Raw genomic sequence first — 19,161 nt, forward strand, 5'->3', positions numbered from 1 at the left:
ACAGATATTTTAGCTTTATTTTCACGCTTGCGAGTGGCGGATGCGAATTTTGACGAGTTTTATCCACTACCAGCGAGCATGAAAATGGGGCTTTACTCCTGGAAATATCAGCTGAAATTAGATTTTTTGTATGCTATATCAGAAGTCTATACTAATCTAACATAAGTGTATCAGTCGATAGCCGATAGCCATGGGTGGAGTGACGTAGAATTGACGTCATTATCGTCATACCCAAAAAGATAAGCGCTTCTAGCGATATAAATAGACAACTTAAAAAATATCACCAGTCGATCTTACGCCTCGGCTAACAACACGCGCTCACAATGACGACGAGGTAAAAAACGCGTATTAGGCCTAATGACTGAAGTCCACCGACTTGCGCGATCATTCTAGAAATGGCTCTCGGTAGATAGGGAACTGACACACTTAAGCAAAATATAATTAAAAACTGATGGCTGTATGAATCCCCAGTGGCGTAAATCCGATTGCTTGCAGCGATAATTGAGGTCTGGCGGGGAACTTTTTACGCCACCGCAGAACGCTTCTAATTTCAAAACATATTTTCCTAGCATGCGTTACCACAATAATCTAATAGGAGCTTAAATAAAACATCTTCAAGGAAATCGTCAAGAAGTAATATTTCCGAGAGCCAGGACCCGCAAGATGTTGAAATTATGGAAAATTTTAAATGCAACAAGTGTTTCCTTTTAACCAGTTAGCTTGTTTGGCTTAGCAAAAATACGACGTTCTGTTTACAGGTGCTAAGTTTCCATTATTTCGACAAGCACTATAAAAGCAGAGACTCGCAAGTCCTGACTCTCGGAAGTATTACTTCTTGGCGATATGCTTGAAGGTGTTTTATTTAAGCGCCTATTGCAAAACAATGACGAAAATATTCATGATTTCCACCAGTCACTTTAAATTGTAGTTAAATATATTTATTTGGTACGTATTTCCTAGATATGTGTGCTTTGCATTGTTTTCTTTTGTATTTTAATAAATTTTGTCACGCGCCCGTACGCGTAGGACGTCATGCTAGTTGTCTAGCAGCGTAAATGTACGGTAATAATTTCCTATAATTTTTGTCTCTAGTCATTGCGTACTGTTTACAGGTGTCGGAGTTTAGTTAGGCAACTCGTGCGTGTCTGATTGTCTCATCGGACTCCTTCAGTGCGTCTCCTTTTCAAGTCTTTCGCGGTGGTTGTCTTTGACTTTGAACTTAATACATTCGGAATGAATTTAAATATCTTGCGTAATTAAACGTAGTTCAGGAAGAATTTAAAAAACGTGTGTTTTTAAATGGATACAAACACGAAAAGAAGAAAAAAATCCAAGGTAATTAAAGCGCTATTAGTTTTGAATAATTTATTAGGGGTAATTATCCAGCGCAATCAAAGTGGAGCGTTTGAAAAATTTATTGGCCTTTAATTATACGTTTCGAATGGGAATATTTGTTTTTCTGGCAGCGGTTCGGTATTCATTTTTTACTGATCTATCGCTATAGATTCTTAATAGCTGGAGGCGAGTGCTCTACTTGTTTATAACCGCCAAAGATTTATCGCGCCGGCGTTAAGAATGCAAAAAGAGAAAATCAGTAGTACTTCTCGATTTCATTTTACTCGAGTAAATATTTAGGGATTGATAATATAACTGTAAAAGAAAACGAGTTTTATCCTCTTTATGTGTCAAAGGTATTTCCTTATCTACTTATTTTGTAATGAATGAATGAAACAAAATTTCACGAAAAGAAGCCCGTTGATGCGGTTTTTTAAAAGCCGACGAACCTGTCCAGTTAAAAAGAAGAAGAAAAAAATTACTTCACCATTCTGGGACAAGGAGTGGTCTGACGAATTTTACGAAGCCAGTTTGGCGTTTCTTTTTCGATAATTAGTCAATTTTTTTATTATATGTAATTAAGAATCTATAAAGTAAAGTTTTTGATATATTGTTTTGTAAATAGCTGGAAAACTTGCGGTTTAAAAACGTTTAATTAGGGAATAAAAATTCTGACAGAGGCTTAGTGAGCGCGGGTTCGTAATCAAGCTGAAAGCCAAGTAGCGCTGGCAGGGGGCATCTAGCCTGGGAAAATGGGAATGATCTCATCTCGCCCATTCCCTTGTAGCGCACCTGTTATATTCTTACTTATGACGCACGGCCAAATTTAAATTAACGCGTTTCGAAGGTCTTGAAGGATGGATTTAATTGTCTCAAATTGACGCCACTAAAAAATTGTCATTCTCGTTTTAGTCGAAAATGGCAGGAAAAGACAAGGACAAGAAGGGGGGCTACTTGGTAAGTCAAAAGTTTTACTCAACCTTGGATAAACTGGATTTTGGTTGTAGGCGTTTCGATTTTCGTTTAAGCTTATTAAAGTAATTTCCTGATTTCTGGGAAGGTGTTGAAATTAGACTAAGAATGTAGAATAGGTTGAATTGTTTCGTAGGCTAAATAAGTAGGCTTAAAAGATGGATGTGGTAGAATTTATCCGTGAAAGGACGCGCAGTGGCTTGAAATATGTATCAAACAAGGAAATATTAAGGTGCTTTCCATTGCAGCTGGATATGGTGGGTTTTAAAAGCAAGAAGACGAAGCATAACAGTGTGCCAGCTAGGCCACCTTCGGAAGATTTTACAGATAGATATCCATTTCCTGATAATATGATTGACGAATGGAGTACTGAAAAAGTGGTTTCAGAGTTTGAGAAAATGCTGGTATGTTAATGGCTTTTTATAAAATTTTATAAAATCAGTTATATTAATTTTGCCTAAATCTCAAGGATGATATGAACTTGACTGAAGATCGTAAAGTTCCACTAAGAGAGCAGATGTTAAATCAAAAACGGCAAATGTTAAAAATGCAATATAAAAAAGATCACATGGATGAGGTAATTGTGACTAATAGTTATTTTTAAGATTTTGTGCTTTAATTTTGATTTTTTAATGTAGAAAAAAGGTGCTGGAGATTATATCAACATCTTAAACAATACTCAACACATGAGCCATGAAAAACTATGCCGGGTCATGGAATCCCTAAGAATTGCGTTAACGAACAACACGATTAGTTGGGTGAAAGAATTTGGTCAAGAAGGACTCGACGCGTTATTGATAATCTTCAGAAGATGCTACGAACAGTAAGTGTTGCTTGTTTTAATTTGTGATATTTTTACAAATAATTTATTTTTTATCTAGCGGCTACAAGAGTGATAGAATTGTAGTGAAAATGCAACACGAGTGTATTAAATGTCTAAAAGCTATCATGAATATTACGGATGGTTTGAAAAGAGTTTTTGAACATGATGAAGCTATTAATTTACTAGCCCGATCTATTGCTTCCAACAATGAATCAATCGCAAGTGATGCCATGAGACTTTTAGCCACCGTTTGTTTCATAACTCCAAATGGGTGTGTTATTTTTAATAGAAATAAATAAATTTATGTATTTAATACTGAGCTATTTGATATTAAACACAGTCATGGTAAAGCGCTAGAAGCCATCACGATTTTGGGTGAAATTGAGGGAGTTGAAAGGTTCCTTACGATCGTTCAAAAGCTCAATACATCTGACGTATCGTTAAAAGCAGCTTGCATACTTCTGGTCAACTGTTTGATTAATCAAACTGAAGATTTAGATTTTAGGATGCATATTAGGAATGAATGTATGCGGGCTGGATTATACGACTGTTTAGAGGTAATTTTTTTAATTTCATTTTGAATTTAATAATTAAACACTTGTCTTAATAATAATTATTGAAATTTAGACTTTAAGCAATGAGGAAATAAGTGCCGACATCAAAGTTCAGCTCAAGGTGTTTAATGAAAGCAAAGAAAGCGACTATGATGAATTTTTACAACGTTTTGAAAATGCAAAGTTGGAGTTTGAGTATCCTTTTTTTTTAATAACTATACATTTTTATTATGTATGGTTTGTGGTTTTTTCCTTAATCAACTTTATTAGGGATATAACGGATTGTTTTGATTTAGTCAAGCAAACTGTGATGAGTACTCCTGCGGAAGGTTATTTTTTATCAATACTTCAACATATTTTATGTATACGAGACGATATAGAAGTTAGGTCGGTTTCAAAGTTTTACTTCAGAAATTGACTAATTTACTAATATTCATGTCTGTAAATTAGAGTGGCTTATTTCAAATTAATCGAAGAGTGCGTTTCTCAAATTGTACTTCACAAAAGCGGCTGTGATCCTGATTTTAGGCATACGAAACGATTTAAAATTGATGTCGAACCTATTATTGGTAAGGTTGACAGAGTGTGTCATTGCTTTTAGTAATAAGAGATTTATGGAATCGTTTTTATTTATTTTAGAATCAATTGTTGAAAAATCGCGACAAGAAGAGCAATATAATTCACAAGAGCTTCATAAGAAACTGGAAGAGGCGTTGACGTCCAAACAAGAATCTGATGCCAAATTAGCTCAATGTGAAAACCAACTTAAAAATTGTCAAGAGCAAATGAAGAAAATGGTATGTTTTCAATTATCCTTTTTACTTACTATAGAGCCACCTGGTAGTCAAAACAGAAGTTTATTTCGCATTTGCTGACAATAACTGTCTTGTTGGTAATCGGAAAGGCCCCTTAATTGCTATAGAGCCACCTGGTGGTCAAAACAAGTTTATTTCGCATTTCCTGTCAATAACTGAAAGTTTGACAATTTCTTTTTTATTCAGGCTGCGGGAGGTGTACCAGCACCTGGTTCGCTTCCTTTAACTCCTGTCACACCGGGAAATTCAATTCCACCACCACCCCCTATGCCAGGAATGATGGGAGGAAATATTCCTCCCCCTCCTCCCATGCCAGGAATGATGGGAGGAAATATCCCGCCCCCTCCTCCCATGCCAGGAATGATGGGAGGAAATATCCCGCCCCCTCCTCCCATGCCAGGAATGATGGGAGGAAATATCCCACCGCCTCCGCCCATGCCAGGAATGATGGGAGGGAATATGCCACCTCCTCCTCCACCTATGCCAGGACTAGGGCCTCCACCACCCCCTTTCCCCGGAATGTCTCCTGGAATTGGATTCACGCCATCTCCTGTCACACTCGACACATTGCCTTATGGAATGAAGCCTAAAAAAGCCTACAAGCCAAGTAACCCATTGAAAAGGATCAATTGGAAAAAGATTCAGCCAAATAAATTGTCAGAGAATGCTTTTTGGGTTCAAGTTGAGGAAGAGAAGTTGGAAAGTGACGATATTTTTGATAATTTATCTTCAAGGTTTTCTTCATTACCGCCTTGTAAGTTTAGGTTTAGGGTTTTTTTTTTATGTAGTTTCAAACTTAAAAATTTCCTTTTCTTCAAATTCAGTAAAAAAAATTAAGGACAGCAATGAAGAAAGTGGGAAGAAAACTTTGAAAAAAGCCAAAGATCTCAAAGTTATTGATCCTAAAGCTGCTCAGAGCTTAAGTCAGTGTTATTCTTGCAAATAAACTTCCGTTGATATTAGTAAATAACAAGAACTAATTTTCATTTATTTTATATCAGTGATTTTACTTGGTTCGGTAAAAATGTCCCCTACAGAACTGCGAGACTACATTTTGCAAATGGACGAAGAGAACTTAACAGACGCGATGTTGCAGCAACTTATACGATATGTACCTGAGCCGGAGCAGTTGGCCAAATTAGAGCAATATAAAGATCAGTTTAATGATCTGGCTGAAGCTGAACAGTTTGCAATTACCGTAATTTTTAGCCATTTAATTCGTTATCTTGTTATGGTATTAAGCGTCTTTTTAACGTTTATTTTAGCTGGGAAATGTTAAGCGACTAGTGCCAAGGCTCAAGTCCATGAGCTTCAAACTTAGATTTCCCGAATTAGTGCAAGATATTAAACCGGTAAACGTTTCCTTTGAAAATATTTCATTGTTTCGTATTATAATGAATTAAATTCTTTCAGGATGTTGTAGCTGCAACCGCTGCATGCGAAGAAGTCAAAGCTAGCAAGAAATTTACTAAGATTTTAGAAGTAGTTTTGCTAGTTGGAAATTACATGAATTCTGGTTCAAGAAATGGACAAGCAGTTGGTTTTGAAATTAATTTCCTAACTAAGGTAATTTAAGAAAAACTTGGTGTCTTTGGTTCGCATCGTTAATTTTTTTCATCTTAAAAACAGCTCAGTAGTACCAAAGCTTTAGATTCCAAAACCACCTTAATTCATTTCCTGGCGGAAGTTTGCGAAGATAAATTTCCCGAAGTTCTTAATTTTCCCGAAGAGATTATACATTTAGACAGAGCTGCGAGAGTTTCTCCTGATCAGATTCTTAAAAATATTAATCAGATGAAGAAATCCGTTCAACAGCTGGAGTTAGATTTGAAAAATTTCAAAGCCCAAAGCGATAGTGATCGATTTGGAGAAGTCATGACTGTATCCTTTTTTTTATTCTTAAAAAGAAACATTTTTTTTACCAAAGCTTCGAAGATAAAATTTTCTTTAACAAGAAAACGCTAGAGTTTTCTAGAGGAGTCAAGGAAACAGTCTGAAGTCTTAGAAAATATGTACAAGAAAATGATGAAATTGTACGAAGAGCTTGCGGAGTTTTACGTTTTCGATTCTAAAAAGTATTCCTTGGATGAATTTTTTGGTGATATAAAAATATTCAAGGATCAGTTCATTGTAAATAGCGTTTTCTGAATAAGAGATTTTACTGTTTCCATTTATAGCGTTAATAAACCTTTTTTTTGTCTTTAGGAGGCGTATAAAGAAAACCTCAAAGTCAGAGATGCGGAGGAAAAATTAAGGAGAGCGAAAGAACTGAGGGAAAAGGCGGAAAAAGAAAAAGCCGAGAGGAAAGCTCAAAAGCATCTGCTTGATATTACTAATGGTGCATTATCATATTTCGGATGCTTTCAGTAACTCTCAACGAAGTATCTGAAAAATTATTTTTGTTGAGACCGTAGAATCTTGTTGAACACTTTTTACGCTTGTTGTAAATTTTGTAAAATATAGTCAGTTGTGGTGTCTGTTGACCGTTGAACAACGGAATAACCTACTTTACGGCTGATGACTTTGTTGCTCAACAGATGGGCAACGTGACGTCAAAAAACCACTGACTGTTGATCTCAGCGCTGAACTTTTTTAGAGTTACTGAACGCAGCCATGATCATATAATAATAATAGTTATTTTATCAAGTTCCTCTTATTAATTTATGTTTGGTTTTTGTAGCTGGAAATGATGAGGAAGGCGTGATGGATAACCTTCTGGAAGCCTTGAAAACTGGTGATGCCTTCCAGCATAAACCCAGGAGAAAAGCTCCTCCTCGAGCTGGAGCTGGTAATTTGCTCTTTCGTGCTTTTATACCCTAACAGTTTTTAAAGGATTTTATGTGAGAAAAGGGATTGCTATTAAATATTGGCTAGTTATTGCATTAGTATAGATAGTATTAAGTTACCCCAAAAAATTGCCAAATTTATTTTCCTTTAAACCAAAAGAAATATTTTATTAATGAAATTACGTTTAAATTTTTAATTAATTATTTTATGGAGTCATTTACAGTGATTAAAACAAATACATAAATTTGAAAAAGTTACCTAATTAAATTTTAACCCCACAAACATTTTATCTAAGTTTTAAATACTGTATGGTTTAAGAAATTATTAATGCTAATCCACATGCTGCTATCAAAGAACAAATAGTTTCATTCCTTTCAAATCTGATTAGATATAGCCAGAAGTAAATGAACCAAAGTTATCAGACCGCTATATTGGCCATGTTGGAGACGTTTTCCTTATGGAACCATAGTTTAAAGCATTCTTTACAATTTAACGCGTTAAGTGGCTATCAAGCCTAAGTTTTACTATTGCCACCACCGTCTCTCGGAGAAAACTGCTAAGCACTGTACTCATGTTACCCATTTTTAGGCTTATGTTACATTTCAATGGATAAAATAACACGTGATATTGAAATTATGCCTGTCTTTACATAATTTCAAAATGCGCACTCACCATGATTTTTAACGTAATTTTAGAGCCCCCGCCTTAATCACAGAATTATATACAGCGTTTACATAAGAAATATAGAACCCACAATTCTCTAATGCAATTTATTGTGGAAGTATATGGGGCTGTACATCGGCTTCGTTTTAACTAGATTTCCATAATCTAAATGGCTCCCAGTTTTCAGGTCAATTCTAATAACTTTGGTTTATTTACTTCTGATATAGCACTGTGTTGCATAAGTGCTTGGATTAATTATTTTATAAATCCCAGATAAGTAATGTTCCTACTATCAGAAGTTTATAATGTATCGTACATGGAAGTATCGATCTATGAGATAATATTGAAATTTTTACCTTCGTAAGCATGAATTTGTGACTTACTTGTGGAAGCATATATGGCAACACTGTTGATAATTTTCCTTGTATTATTGCACCTACACATCACATGGCGTGGTGGTTTTTTCATAATTTTCCTGATGTAGTTGTTTTTTGAAATTCACGGTATGATGTAGTTCACCCTTCATTATTTTTTGCTCCGAAAAACTTTTTTAAAAATCGGTAGGAACATGCGATGGTACATATCTTTAACAGTGTAGAAAGATTGATACTTCTATTGTATATTATATACTTCTATACTACCTTGCCCATGCTTTATCGCTTAAAAATCTACACCAAATAGCAGTCAAATACATTCTTGATGATTCCATAAGTTCATTGTATTTAAATATAAGTGTGTCACTTTGGATAATATTCTATTAAGAGGTATTCACCGAGTGATGTCACAACAGTAACAAAATCACCACCTAGAAAGGCTTTAATAAAACACAGACCACCAACAAAGCCTGTTGTAGAGTCTGTGTCATGGAAATGTTTTCATTGTAAAGAATTTACTTAGATTATGTTATAGACTTATGGTGATTCTATTATAGTATAGTGGCTTTATGGATAATTAGGCGGTGAGAAAAGGGGAGGAGTATTTTTGCATTGTGCTGACTGGCTAATACTTCATTTCTTCCCCTCTTCTATAGTGTAGTAGCAGTGTGACACAAACGTCACCCATACTTTTTCCCATAGAGAAACCAACGCACCCGAAATGGCGGCTATGGTTTAAATTTGATAGCTACCACAGTTAGACAATGAATCCACTCAATAATCATTTCAAAATATTAATGATTTAAGTATAGTTTACAAGTTATTTCTTCATGTAGATTTGTCGTTATTCTTTGAAATGTAGTAACCTTTAAAGATTATTCAAAAGATGCCCTTTTATGGTAAAATTTCAATTAATATTAGCACGTTGTTGTTTGGTAACTAATTTGAACTAATAATTTTGAAGTGTAAAAGTTTTGCCTGATTATTAGTTGTTGCATAAGTGTATAATATTGTTACATAAGTGTGACACTTCCTATTCTTCACATGCAAAAGTTTTACTGAGAGCTATTCACGAGACAGACGGCATTACCGGCTTCGTCGCTGTTTTGCGTCAGCTTGCTAATGCGTCACACTTAGCCTTTGACAATGCCTCGCTAGGGGGAGATTTTCTTCTTGTAATGATGTCACTACGTTACTATCTCTCAGTAAAATAATCTTCAAAGTGACAAACTTATGGAACAATATTATAGACTTACGGTTGTTGGTAAAAAATGTGGTGACACCGAGAGCCCATTAGATTCGGTAAAAAATTGATTATAATGTGCGCTAAATCAAACTTGGAGGGGTGGGCCCGAATACCTTGCCAATAAATCAAAACTGTGGCGTATTTTAAAATAGTTTAAATGAATGTTATGTTAGCTTTGAAGTAGGTCCCAGTCACTAACCAAACCTTATTTAACCCAATATAACCTAAGTATATGTGTGACTGATGGATTTTGTCAGTATTTGATTGGACAAATGCTTTGTAAGGGAAATAATTGTTAAAATGGTAAATTTTATTTTGAAGATCGGAGAGCAATGTTAAATCGAAGCCGCTCAAGACAGAATATCCTTTATCGAGAAAGCGGAGGAATGAGTTTGGCGGATGCATGCAGATGATGATGCCACCGCTAGCGAAATCCGACGTATTTATATATTAAGAAATCATAAAATGGTAAGCGTACTCGATAAACTCTCGTCTTCCATTTTTCCCGATAATCGCTCTCAGTATAGTGATTTTTATCAAAACAAGAAATATAGTCCGTTCTTTATCGGTATTTTTTGAAAGGTCGGATATTTTTGGCTTTGTACATAATGTAAATTTTCTAAGCGTGCCTTTGACAAATCAGTTAAGAAATGCTAAAATGAATTTAAAATTTATGATAAACAAATTATGTGAAAAATTATCTTGTTTATATTTCATTAAAATTGATTATATATTTCATATCGAAGAGAGGCAGAGTAAGCGGCGTTATAAGTTTGTGCCAACAGAGTTGATTTTGAAATGCGTTTTTCTCTAGATTAGCTGCAATTAGACGCGCTTTGCAAGGCAAATATTCCAATTAAAAAATTTATATATAAGATTTAAAAGCAGTTATGGAAACGTAATATATTCGAAAAATAAATCTCATTTAATTTTTGGCGAATTTGTGTTTAAACAATAACTGGTATGAGAATAATTTTAATTCTACAGTGTCATTTTTTAAACGAACATTTTTAGCTTTATATACTTTTTATGTGAATAAACATTTTAAACGTCTTTCATTAAAGAATTTAAGTGTAACAATTTATATTTTATATCAATAAACAAACTAATTTAACGCCAATGTAGAATGTTAGCAGGATCATCTGCGTTATACTACGAGCTAATTACTGATACTTTGACGAAAACTAGAAATATACTTCAGTTTGATTTCTTGCTATCTAAATTGAAAATTGGTCAGATAAATATAACAATTTACATAAAAAAACATGCGAATATCATAATTACAGCCATAACTGCTTTGCTGCCAAGAGTTATTTATTTTGTATGAAGATCATGTGCTGATAATATGGAGTGTACGACATTCCAAAATTTTTGATGGATACTAAAATATATTTTAGTAAAAATTAAGTTCATGAAAATTGGGCCAGTCATAATTATTAGAAATAGTTTCTTTATTTTCAATTCATTAATTTCTTAGTGATAACATATTCAAGCACTTTATCTAAAACTTGGCAAATTTCCATCACTACAATTTTACTTTTACAAAAAAATTGAAATTTCCGCTTGTTTATTTTGGCTACTTAGAGCGTTTTAATTTTTCATTGAATCATTCTTGAACTATTAATTCTTTGTATACTAAAATTTTAAAATGGCGGGTTTGCCCGCGAGTTCCTAGTCGATTGGTGTATTTTATGAATCGGGCATAAATCAAGTTTTTATGAAATCTGTTAAAATACTTTTTAATTATTTTTCGGTGAATCTGTATAAATTTCGGTTCGAAAAAACTTTTAAATAAAACTGGTTGAGATGATATTTTTATCTGATGTGACAAACAATTTTTTTAATGCCAATTAACTTCATGCGCCGTTATTTATAAGTTTGCGCTAACACAATCTCCCTCGTTTCAAAACTTTTACCCATAGAACTTCTCCCCTCGTTTCAAAACTTTTACCCGTAGAACTTCTCCCCCTCGTTTCAAAACTTTTACCCATGGAACTTCTCCCCCTCGTTTCAAAACTTTTACCCGTGGAACTTCTCCCCCTCGTTTCAAATCTTTTACCCGTGGAACTTCTCCCCCTCGTTTCAAATCTTTTACCCGTGGAACTTCTTCCCCTCATTTCAAATCTTTTACCCGTGGAACTTCTCCAGGGGCGTAGGAACCAGGGGGGACAATGCCCCTCCCTAGAATTTTTCTGGGAGGGGCAACTAATGTTATTGCCCCCTCTTTTTGGTCAGTTGAAAACTTCAAAAGGTTCAAATTATCATTTTAAAAGCATAAAAACTTATAGAACCTCAACGGTGTTTAAATTTCAGTCTTTTCCCGCCAATTTACATAGTAGTAAAATGTACACGAGCATTCGGAGAAGCTACTCCATTAAAAATTCTAAACCATTCTCCAGACTAGGGATTGCAATCCAGCAGGGTTTTCAATCCAGCTGAATTGTTGCTGGACCGACATCAATCCCGCTGGATCCAACGCGGATCCAGCAATTTATATATTTTTCAAAAAAACAAAAGAATTTGATCAAAAATGCCCAAGAAGTTAGAAACCCAAAATATACCTCTCCTCGGAAGTTTTCCATGGAGAAATAACCGGAGTTTTTTGAAAGGAGATGCTAGCGTCACCTGGCTGTCGTACTGTACTAAATAGCGTGACAAATTTAAACTTCCGCTGTTATTCCTCCATGGTATATCGATGATATTATTTATTTGCAATTAGTAGACGTGGCAGTCATTGGCTCAGCTGTAAAAGATCGGTGTTCCTGAAAAGCCACCTTTTTGGATTTTTGTCCAGGCCAGTGGAAAATACTGGCAAATAGTGGCTAATAATGGCTAATTAAGAAAATACCCTTTTGAAAAGAGAATAAGTTGAAAATCTAATTATTAGTTATCAATAATACACTTTTGGACCAACCCAAATTCTGGCAACTATGTATAGATATTTGTATTTTATAGCCCAAAATGCAAAAACTTCAATGTTGAAATCTTAATAAAATAAAAAATATATTGGCCACTTTTTTCCACTAAATACATTTTTGGCCAGGCTGGTATTTACCACTATTTGCCACATTATTATCCACCTGGTATTTACCACCCCGGAACCCTAAGATCCACTTGTTAAAAATAAAGCTCCTTCTCGTTTCTTGTTCGCAACTGTACTTTTAATTATATCAATTAATTTTAATTTAATATAAATAATAAAGATCTTGCTGATTAAATTAATATATAATAAATATTATAGAATAAATGACGTTAATTAGTTCATAAAAACGTAATGGAAGACGGACTTTTCCCAAAGTTGTTTGTATAAGTATCGTTGCAACATAATTTACCGTAACCCTAAGCACTCGCCGTCCCAAAATTAAAAAGAAATTAGGAGTTGGAGAGAAGAAGCCCCATACTTACAGAACATACACAACATTCACCCATGTCTGAACACAAACACACAGTACACAAAACATTACAAAAGCACGAATTCGAATACAAACGTTCAAAAGCTGGTTTACACTAACAAGTTAGTCAAAACCGTCGTTACGGTGTGCGTGAACTTTAAAAAATATATCAGATGTAACGAGGAGTTTAGCCGTTACACCTGCTTTGCCCTGGTGAACCTTTAGCAAAGTTCATGAAACTGCCAACCCGGTAAATACACTTTGCCAACAGACACACCACAAAATTGTAAAACCCCTCCTCGGGAACTCTGTTATGGGAAAGGCTTATTAGACGTAGGAGTTATAAAATATTAGTCTTGAAGTCTTTTAAAGGATAAATCAATCACGTTTGTATAATTTGAAAACGCACGTGGGTTGGGGGTATCTATCTACACCAACTAGTTAAGGGGATTCTTGTTGACATCTTGGAAGAATAATGCAGACAATTACAAATAAACCAGACTGTATTGTAAATACTGGCAACTAACTACTTTTTAAAAAATATTAAACCACATACATTAATACAAGAGGCCTTTTTTTAAACTTTTCTGTAAGTACAATCTCAAGAAACAAATGGTATTGATGGTCTTGTCTCACGCAGGGCCGTAGCGCACCTAGCAAAGCGGCAACGTTCACATTTGTGCCATTCGCGGCGCGCGAATCGCGATTCATTTGCCAATTATTTAAAAGTCAATTACTTGCGAATCCGCATCGCTGGATCCAGCAGACCGAAAAATGCGCTGGATCCAGCAATTGCATTCCCTAGTGGCAAATAGTGGTAAATACCAGCCTGGCCAAAAATGTATTTAGTGGAAAAAAGTGGCCAATATATTTTTTATTTTATTAAGATTTCAACATTGAAGTTTTTGCATTTTGGGCTATAAAATACAAATATCTATACATAGTTGCCAGAATTTGGGTTGGTCCAAAAGTGTATTATTGATAACTAATAATTAGATTTTCAACTTATTCTCTTTTCAAAAGGGTATTTTCTTAATTAGCCATTATTAGCCACTATTTTCCAGTATTTTCCAGTGGCCTGGACAAAAATCCAAAAAGGTGGCTTTTCAGGAACACCGATCTTTTACAGCTGAGCCAATGACTGCCACGTCTACTAATTGCAAATAAATAATATCATCGATATACCATGGAGGAATAACAGCGGAAGTTTAAATTTGTCACGCTATTTAGTACAGTACGACAGCCAGGTGACGCTAGCATCTCCTTTCAAAAAACTCCGGTTATTTCTCCATGGAAAACTTCCGAGGAGAGGTATATTTTGGGTTTCTAACTTCTTGGGCATTTTTGATCAAATTCTTTTGTTTTTTTGAAAAATATATAAATTGCTGGATCCGCGTTGGATCCAGCGGGATTGATGTCGGTCCAGCAAAAATCCAGCTGGATTTAAAACCCTGCTGGATTGCAATCCCTAGTTCCTACGCCCCTGAACTTCTACCCCTCGTTTCAAATCTTTTACCCGTGAAACTTCTACCCCTCGTTTCAAATCTTCTACCCGTAGAACATCTCCCCGTTTCAGACCTTTTACCGGTAGAACGCGAGGGGTCCGTCACAGGAAAATGTGTACAAGATTCGGAATCAAGGATTCTTAGAGTTGATTCTTGTTGATTCCATGAAGATTCCGTGATTCCACGCTGATTCGGTATGATTCCATGATTTTGGTATGATTCCAGATTCCAGGTATGATTCCAGTATGATTTGGGTATGATTCCAGCATGATTCGGTATGATTCCATGATTCGGGTATGATTCCAGCATGATTCGGTATGATTCCATGATTTGGGTATGATTCCAGCATGATTCGGTATGATTCCATGATTTTGGTATGATTCCAGATTCCAGGTATGATTCCAGTATGATTTGGGTATGATTCCAGCATGATTCGGTATGATTCCAGCATGATTCGGTATGATTCCATGATTTGGGTATGATTCCAGCATGATTCGGTATGATTCCATGATTTGGGTATGATTCCAGCATGATTCGGTATGATTCCATGATTTGGGTATGATTCCAGCATGATTCGGTATGATTCCATGATTTGGGTATGATTCCAGCATGATTCGGTATGATTCCATGATTTGGGTATGATTCCAGATTCCAGGTATGATTACACAATTCGGGGATGATTCCGGATTCTAGAGGTGATTCCAGGATTCGAAGTTAATTCCCTTATGATTCCATGATTCGAACACGATTTTTTGATTCTGAAAAATTTATGATTCCCGCCTAGATTCCTGCGATACGGAATCAAGGAATCAGGGCCTGTACATGATTCCTTAAAGTGACGGACCCCTCGGTAAAACGTCTCCCCGTTTCAGACCTTTTACCCGTAAAACATCTCCCCGTTTCAAAAATTTACCCGTAGAACGTCGCCTTCCCGTTTCAGACCTTTTACCGGTAGAACGTCTCCCCCTCGTTTCAAATCTTTTACCCCGTTTCAAAAATTTATCGGTAGAACATCTCCCAGTTTCAGACCTTTAACCATAGAACCTCTCCTCCCAGTTTCAGAACCTTTATCCATAGAACATCTGGCCCTCTTTTCCGAAAAATTTTATACATAGAACCTCTTGCCCTCGTTTCAGAACAGGGTTACCACTGTCAGTACCTACAATTTCTGGATAAAATCATTGAATATGGGTCTTAAAGGTCAATGAATTTTAAAAATTATCCCGAAAAGCAGGAAAATGTAAGGAAATTTAATTTTGGTATAGGTTAATAAATACAAAAAATTTCGTGTAATAAGTCCAGGAAAATCTACAGGCAGAACGTTTTGCCTTATAAATTAACGTCTTTCCTTCGTTTCAGAACCTTTCGCCATATAACATCTTCCCTTCGTTTCAGAATTATCTTTCCCGCAGAACCTCTGAACCTCGTTTCAGAAAACGAATATGGAAGTTACGACGTTTTAGGAACCGGATAACACATGGAGCGGTTGAAGTCACTGGTTTAAAGCTGTTTTTATTGCCATAACGTTAACGCTCATTAGTAACTTGATATGCCAAATCTTATATATAATCCTCAATGTTTGGGTGTTTGTGTGTTTGTGGCTTCCGTGGACCGATCGACGACCGTCCCCTAAGTTTTCTCCCCCCTCGCTCTCGGTCTCTCGCTCTCTCTTGAACCCGTTCCGGTTGTCCCCTACGTTTTCGCCCTCCCGCAGCCGCTAATTAGTCCCCGGCCAACAATTATTTTTTTACCGTATTATTTTTCGGTATTATTTCGCGTATTGAAAGTTAGCGGGTTTTGCTGGGTTTTTAAATCTTAGTTAGCTCTTCAGTCGGCTAATTAAAGAACAAACTCAAAGTTAGCACTCCCAAAAGTTATTAGGAAGAATCGTCAGAAGGAAATAAAAATACGAAGTTTTCTGAAGGTTTGGTACAAATCAAAAAGACCCCGGGCGAAACCGGGTATTTAAGCTAGTATCATATAAACCTCGAACCCTAGATTCGAAAAAACAGAGCTTACCGATTGACGGTTTTGTAATGAAGCGACTACCCACTTCACTATCTGTTCCTGTAGTACGTTATCTTTGGTTGGTTATCATGGTAACTGTGGAGTTCATTTTTTCGAAGTTAACACTATTAGGTGTTTTCTTTTCGCTTGTTCCGGGATTTCGGAGTAGGGTAAGAAGAGTAACCCTATGACGTAATTTTTCTCCGATTCTATGGTGGCGAATAGTTTGAATCTGAGTAAAAACGTTTTTCCAAAATGGCTGCCCTTTTTAGCAGCTAAATTCTGGCTAGCAGACGACAAAATCCGATTTACTCTCTTTACACCTCCTTTTCGGGAGGAGTAAATAGTGGAGCCCTAAAATACTCCGGAACAAGCGAATACATTATGGGGCAGAGTAACTCTCATCCCCGGAACAGGCGAATAACACTCTAAGGGTAAAAAGAGTACACTTCTAGTCCGAGAACAGGCGAAAAGAAACCACCTATTGACTACGCGCAAGACAGTGATTACGAATCAATATTAGGTGGGTTTTTTTTCGCTTGTCCGGGGACAAAAAGTGTAAACTTTTTACCCTAAGACGTTTTATTCGCCTGTTCTCGGGGTAAGATTTACCTTTTCCCGAATTTTGTTTGCTTGTTCCAGAGCTCTAAGGTTACACTTTTTACTCCTCCTCGAAAGGAAGTGTAGAGGGACACGGCCAACTTTGATCACGCTCTGTTCGCGCTACTACGGCCAACACATTCGTCGAAATTCCGCGAGCAAGGATTTTCCCCCTATAAACTGTACTAAAATGTGTAGGAGGTCAGCGCCACGCTCGGTTGTTATATTGTCTTCAATGTAAAAGCTATTCTAAAAATAATAATCCGCTAGGGGCGCTGACGTCATACACATCTTTTGCTCATAGGTTAACACAGAAACGTCAACGAATGAGATGGCCGCTGTAGCGCGAGAGATACGCGAGACATCAAAGTTGGCCGTGAGAGGGAGTAATCTAGCTATGTCGTCTGCTTAAATTTCGTTTCACGAAAACATGACGGGCAAGCTTTTTATAAATAACCTTTAACCTTTAACTACTCCCTGCTTACTCCAAATCGTTTATTTCGTCAAGACAGAATTGAAGTAAAATGACGTCATATGGCTACACTTTTTAACCTTCTCAAAAAACCCAGAACAGGCGGAAAAAAACCACATAATATCAGGACACTATACAGGGTGTCCACTAAAAAACGATCCAGGGCGAATATCTCAGAAACTGTATGTTACTCGTGCAGGGGGCCAAAGAAGAAAAATTCCGATTAGAAATTATAATTTCCAAAAGTATTTCAAGTTATTATTACATAAAATGTGACGAAGAACAACTTTCTAATTGGATTGTTTGCTCTAAATCTAATGGTTCTCGAGATAATTTTAGTATGACCTTGAAGACATGGTTCAAGGTCATTCAATTTTCTGAATATTTAAATCTCCTACCATGATGCGATTGTCTAGCAAATTTCGATTATGTAGCAGAACTTGTTTTGGAGTTATTAGCGCTGTCTTGCAATTTTCCCTTTTACGACCTTTGTGATTTTGGTAAAAGTTTTCTCGACTTACTATTGGTCGAATCCGATCATGTTTACGTTATGTAGGCATAAAACGTGACGGGGAACACTTTTCTATTTGGAACCAACTTTCTAACACTTAATTACGGTTCTCGAGATAGTCCTGGTATAGGTATACACTTCGAATGTCTAAGGAAGATTTTTACGGCCGTGATGAAGCTCGTAGAAACGGGCGTGTCTTAAACAGTGGCGTAGCTGAAGAGCAAAGGGCCCTCGTTCGTAAATACGTGCATTTACCGAATTTCTCCACAGTATACACTCTTTTATATCCTTATTTGTGAGTGCTGCCATGTTATTACAGGTCTGTTTTCAAAGTGCATGCAAGGCCGCTTCACGCGGTCGAGTGCACGCGACGTCTCGAGCCGATGAGCACGTGCAGGCGCCCTTGCCTGTACTATTTTAAATTAGGCCTGTAATGAAATGGCCGACTTCGTAAAAGAGTGTATAGCCTAGGCTTAGGGCCCCCTGAGCTATGGGTCCCCGGCACACCCACCGCCCAACCCCATGATAGCCACGCCACTGGTCTTAAAGCGGGAAAACTCACGAGAAAAACTCTCGCGCCTCGCTACCCTAATTCGACGAAAACTCGTCATTAAGCCTAGTCATGGTTATTATATTATTAGCTTACCTGATTATCTCTTTTATAACCATAAAAATATCTGAAATTAGGTATCACTACGCTTCTTTCGCGAAGAACATTATAATTACTTTAAAATATTAAGTACGATAACAAATTGAGGTTTTTAAATCCATTGTTTTAAGCCTTTTTTGCGCGGGAAGATCGCCTATTTGTTACCATGACGATGCATTCTTTTCGCGTCAAACCTCGAGCCAATGAATTTGAAATGTCGTGTTACGTCTAACACTTGACGTAGTTAAGCCCCGCCTTTTTCTCGACGCGCTTTCGTATCACCGTCCCAATGGAACCCTAGACATTCCTAGTGTATACCTCTATAGTTTCCTAATATTATCTTTGGTGCTACAATGGTCCCTAGATGTATTCTAATTATCAAGTATTTCTAGGCCCCATGGCTTCGTCCCATAGAACCACACAAGTACAATAAAAATTATAATTTAATAACTTCTC

At 36.4% G+C, this 19,161-nt stretch overlaps 1 protein-coding gene across 5 annotated transcripts; it reads left to right on the plus strand.

The window, feature by feature from the left end:
- The first annotated feature begins 1,113 nt into the window (after positions 1–1,113).
- dia (diaphanous related formin 1) lies at positions 1,114–11,387 on the plus strand. Of its 5 annotated transcripts, none has more exons than XM_090174360.1 (21): positions 1,114–1,335; positions 2,248–2,292; positions 2,556–2,711; positions 2,777–2,884; positions 2,946–3,130; positions 3,189–3,401; positions 3,471–3,687; positions 3,758–3,879; positions 3,955–4,071; positions 4,135–4,253; positions 4,324–4,481; positions 4,686–5,253; positions 5,324–5,422; positions 5,501–5,697; positions 5,765–5,851; positions 5,913–6,065; positions 6,129–6,380; positions 6,465–6,629; positions 6,705–6,837; positions 7,180–7,287; positions 9,160–9,222. In XM_090174360.1, exons 1-21 carry the CDS (start codon positions 1,300–1,302, stop codon positions 9,183–9,185), a joined length of 3,264 nt encoding a protein of 1,087 aa, XP_090030486.1. In that variant the 5' UTR covers positions 1,114–1,299; the 3' UTR covers positions 9,186–9,222. The 5 variants fall into 5 exon arrangements, with proteins under 5 accessions (XP_090030486.1, XP_090030482.1, XP_090030483.1 ...); XM_090174356.1 differs by lacking the exon at positions 9,160–9,222 and adding an exon at positions 9,891–11,387 and having other exon boundaries at positions 1,116–1,335; XM_090174357.1 differs by lacking the exons at positions 1,114–1,335; positions 9,160–9,222 and adding exons at positions 1,525–1,691; positions 9,891–11,387 and having other exon boundaries at positions 1,961–2,292.
- The last annotated feature ends 7,774 nt before the right edge of the window (positions 11,388–19,161 follow it).

This window comes from Leiobunum rupestre, chromosome 5 (genome assembly GCF_980474605.1).
Source record: "Leiobunum rupestre chromosome 5, qqLeiRupe1.1.hap1, whole genome shotgun sequence".
In the NCBI taxonomy this organism is placed as follows: Eukaryota; Metazoa; Arthropoda; class Arachnida; order Opiliones; family Sclerosomatidae; genus Leiobunum; species Leiobunum rupestre.

Excerpts from the sequence above, each read along its gene's own strand:
- dia (XM_090174356.1), top strand. The coding sequence starts at position 1,300 with ATGGATACAAACACGAAAAGAAGAAAAAAATCCAAG. Across the intron at positions 3,131-3,188 it reads TTCAGAAGATGCTACGAACA|CGGCTACAAGAGTGATAGAA; the intron begins GTAAGTGTTGCT and ends TTTTTTATCTAG. Across the intron at positions 3,688-3,757 it reads GATTATACGACTGTTTAGAG|ACTTTAAGCAATGAGGAAAT; the intron begins GTAATTTTTTTA and ends ATTGAAATTTAG.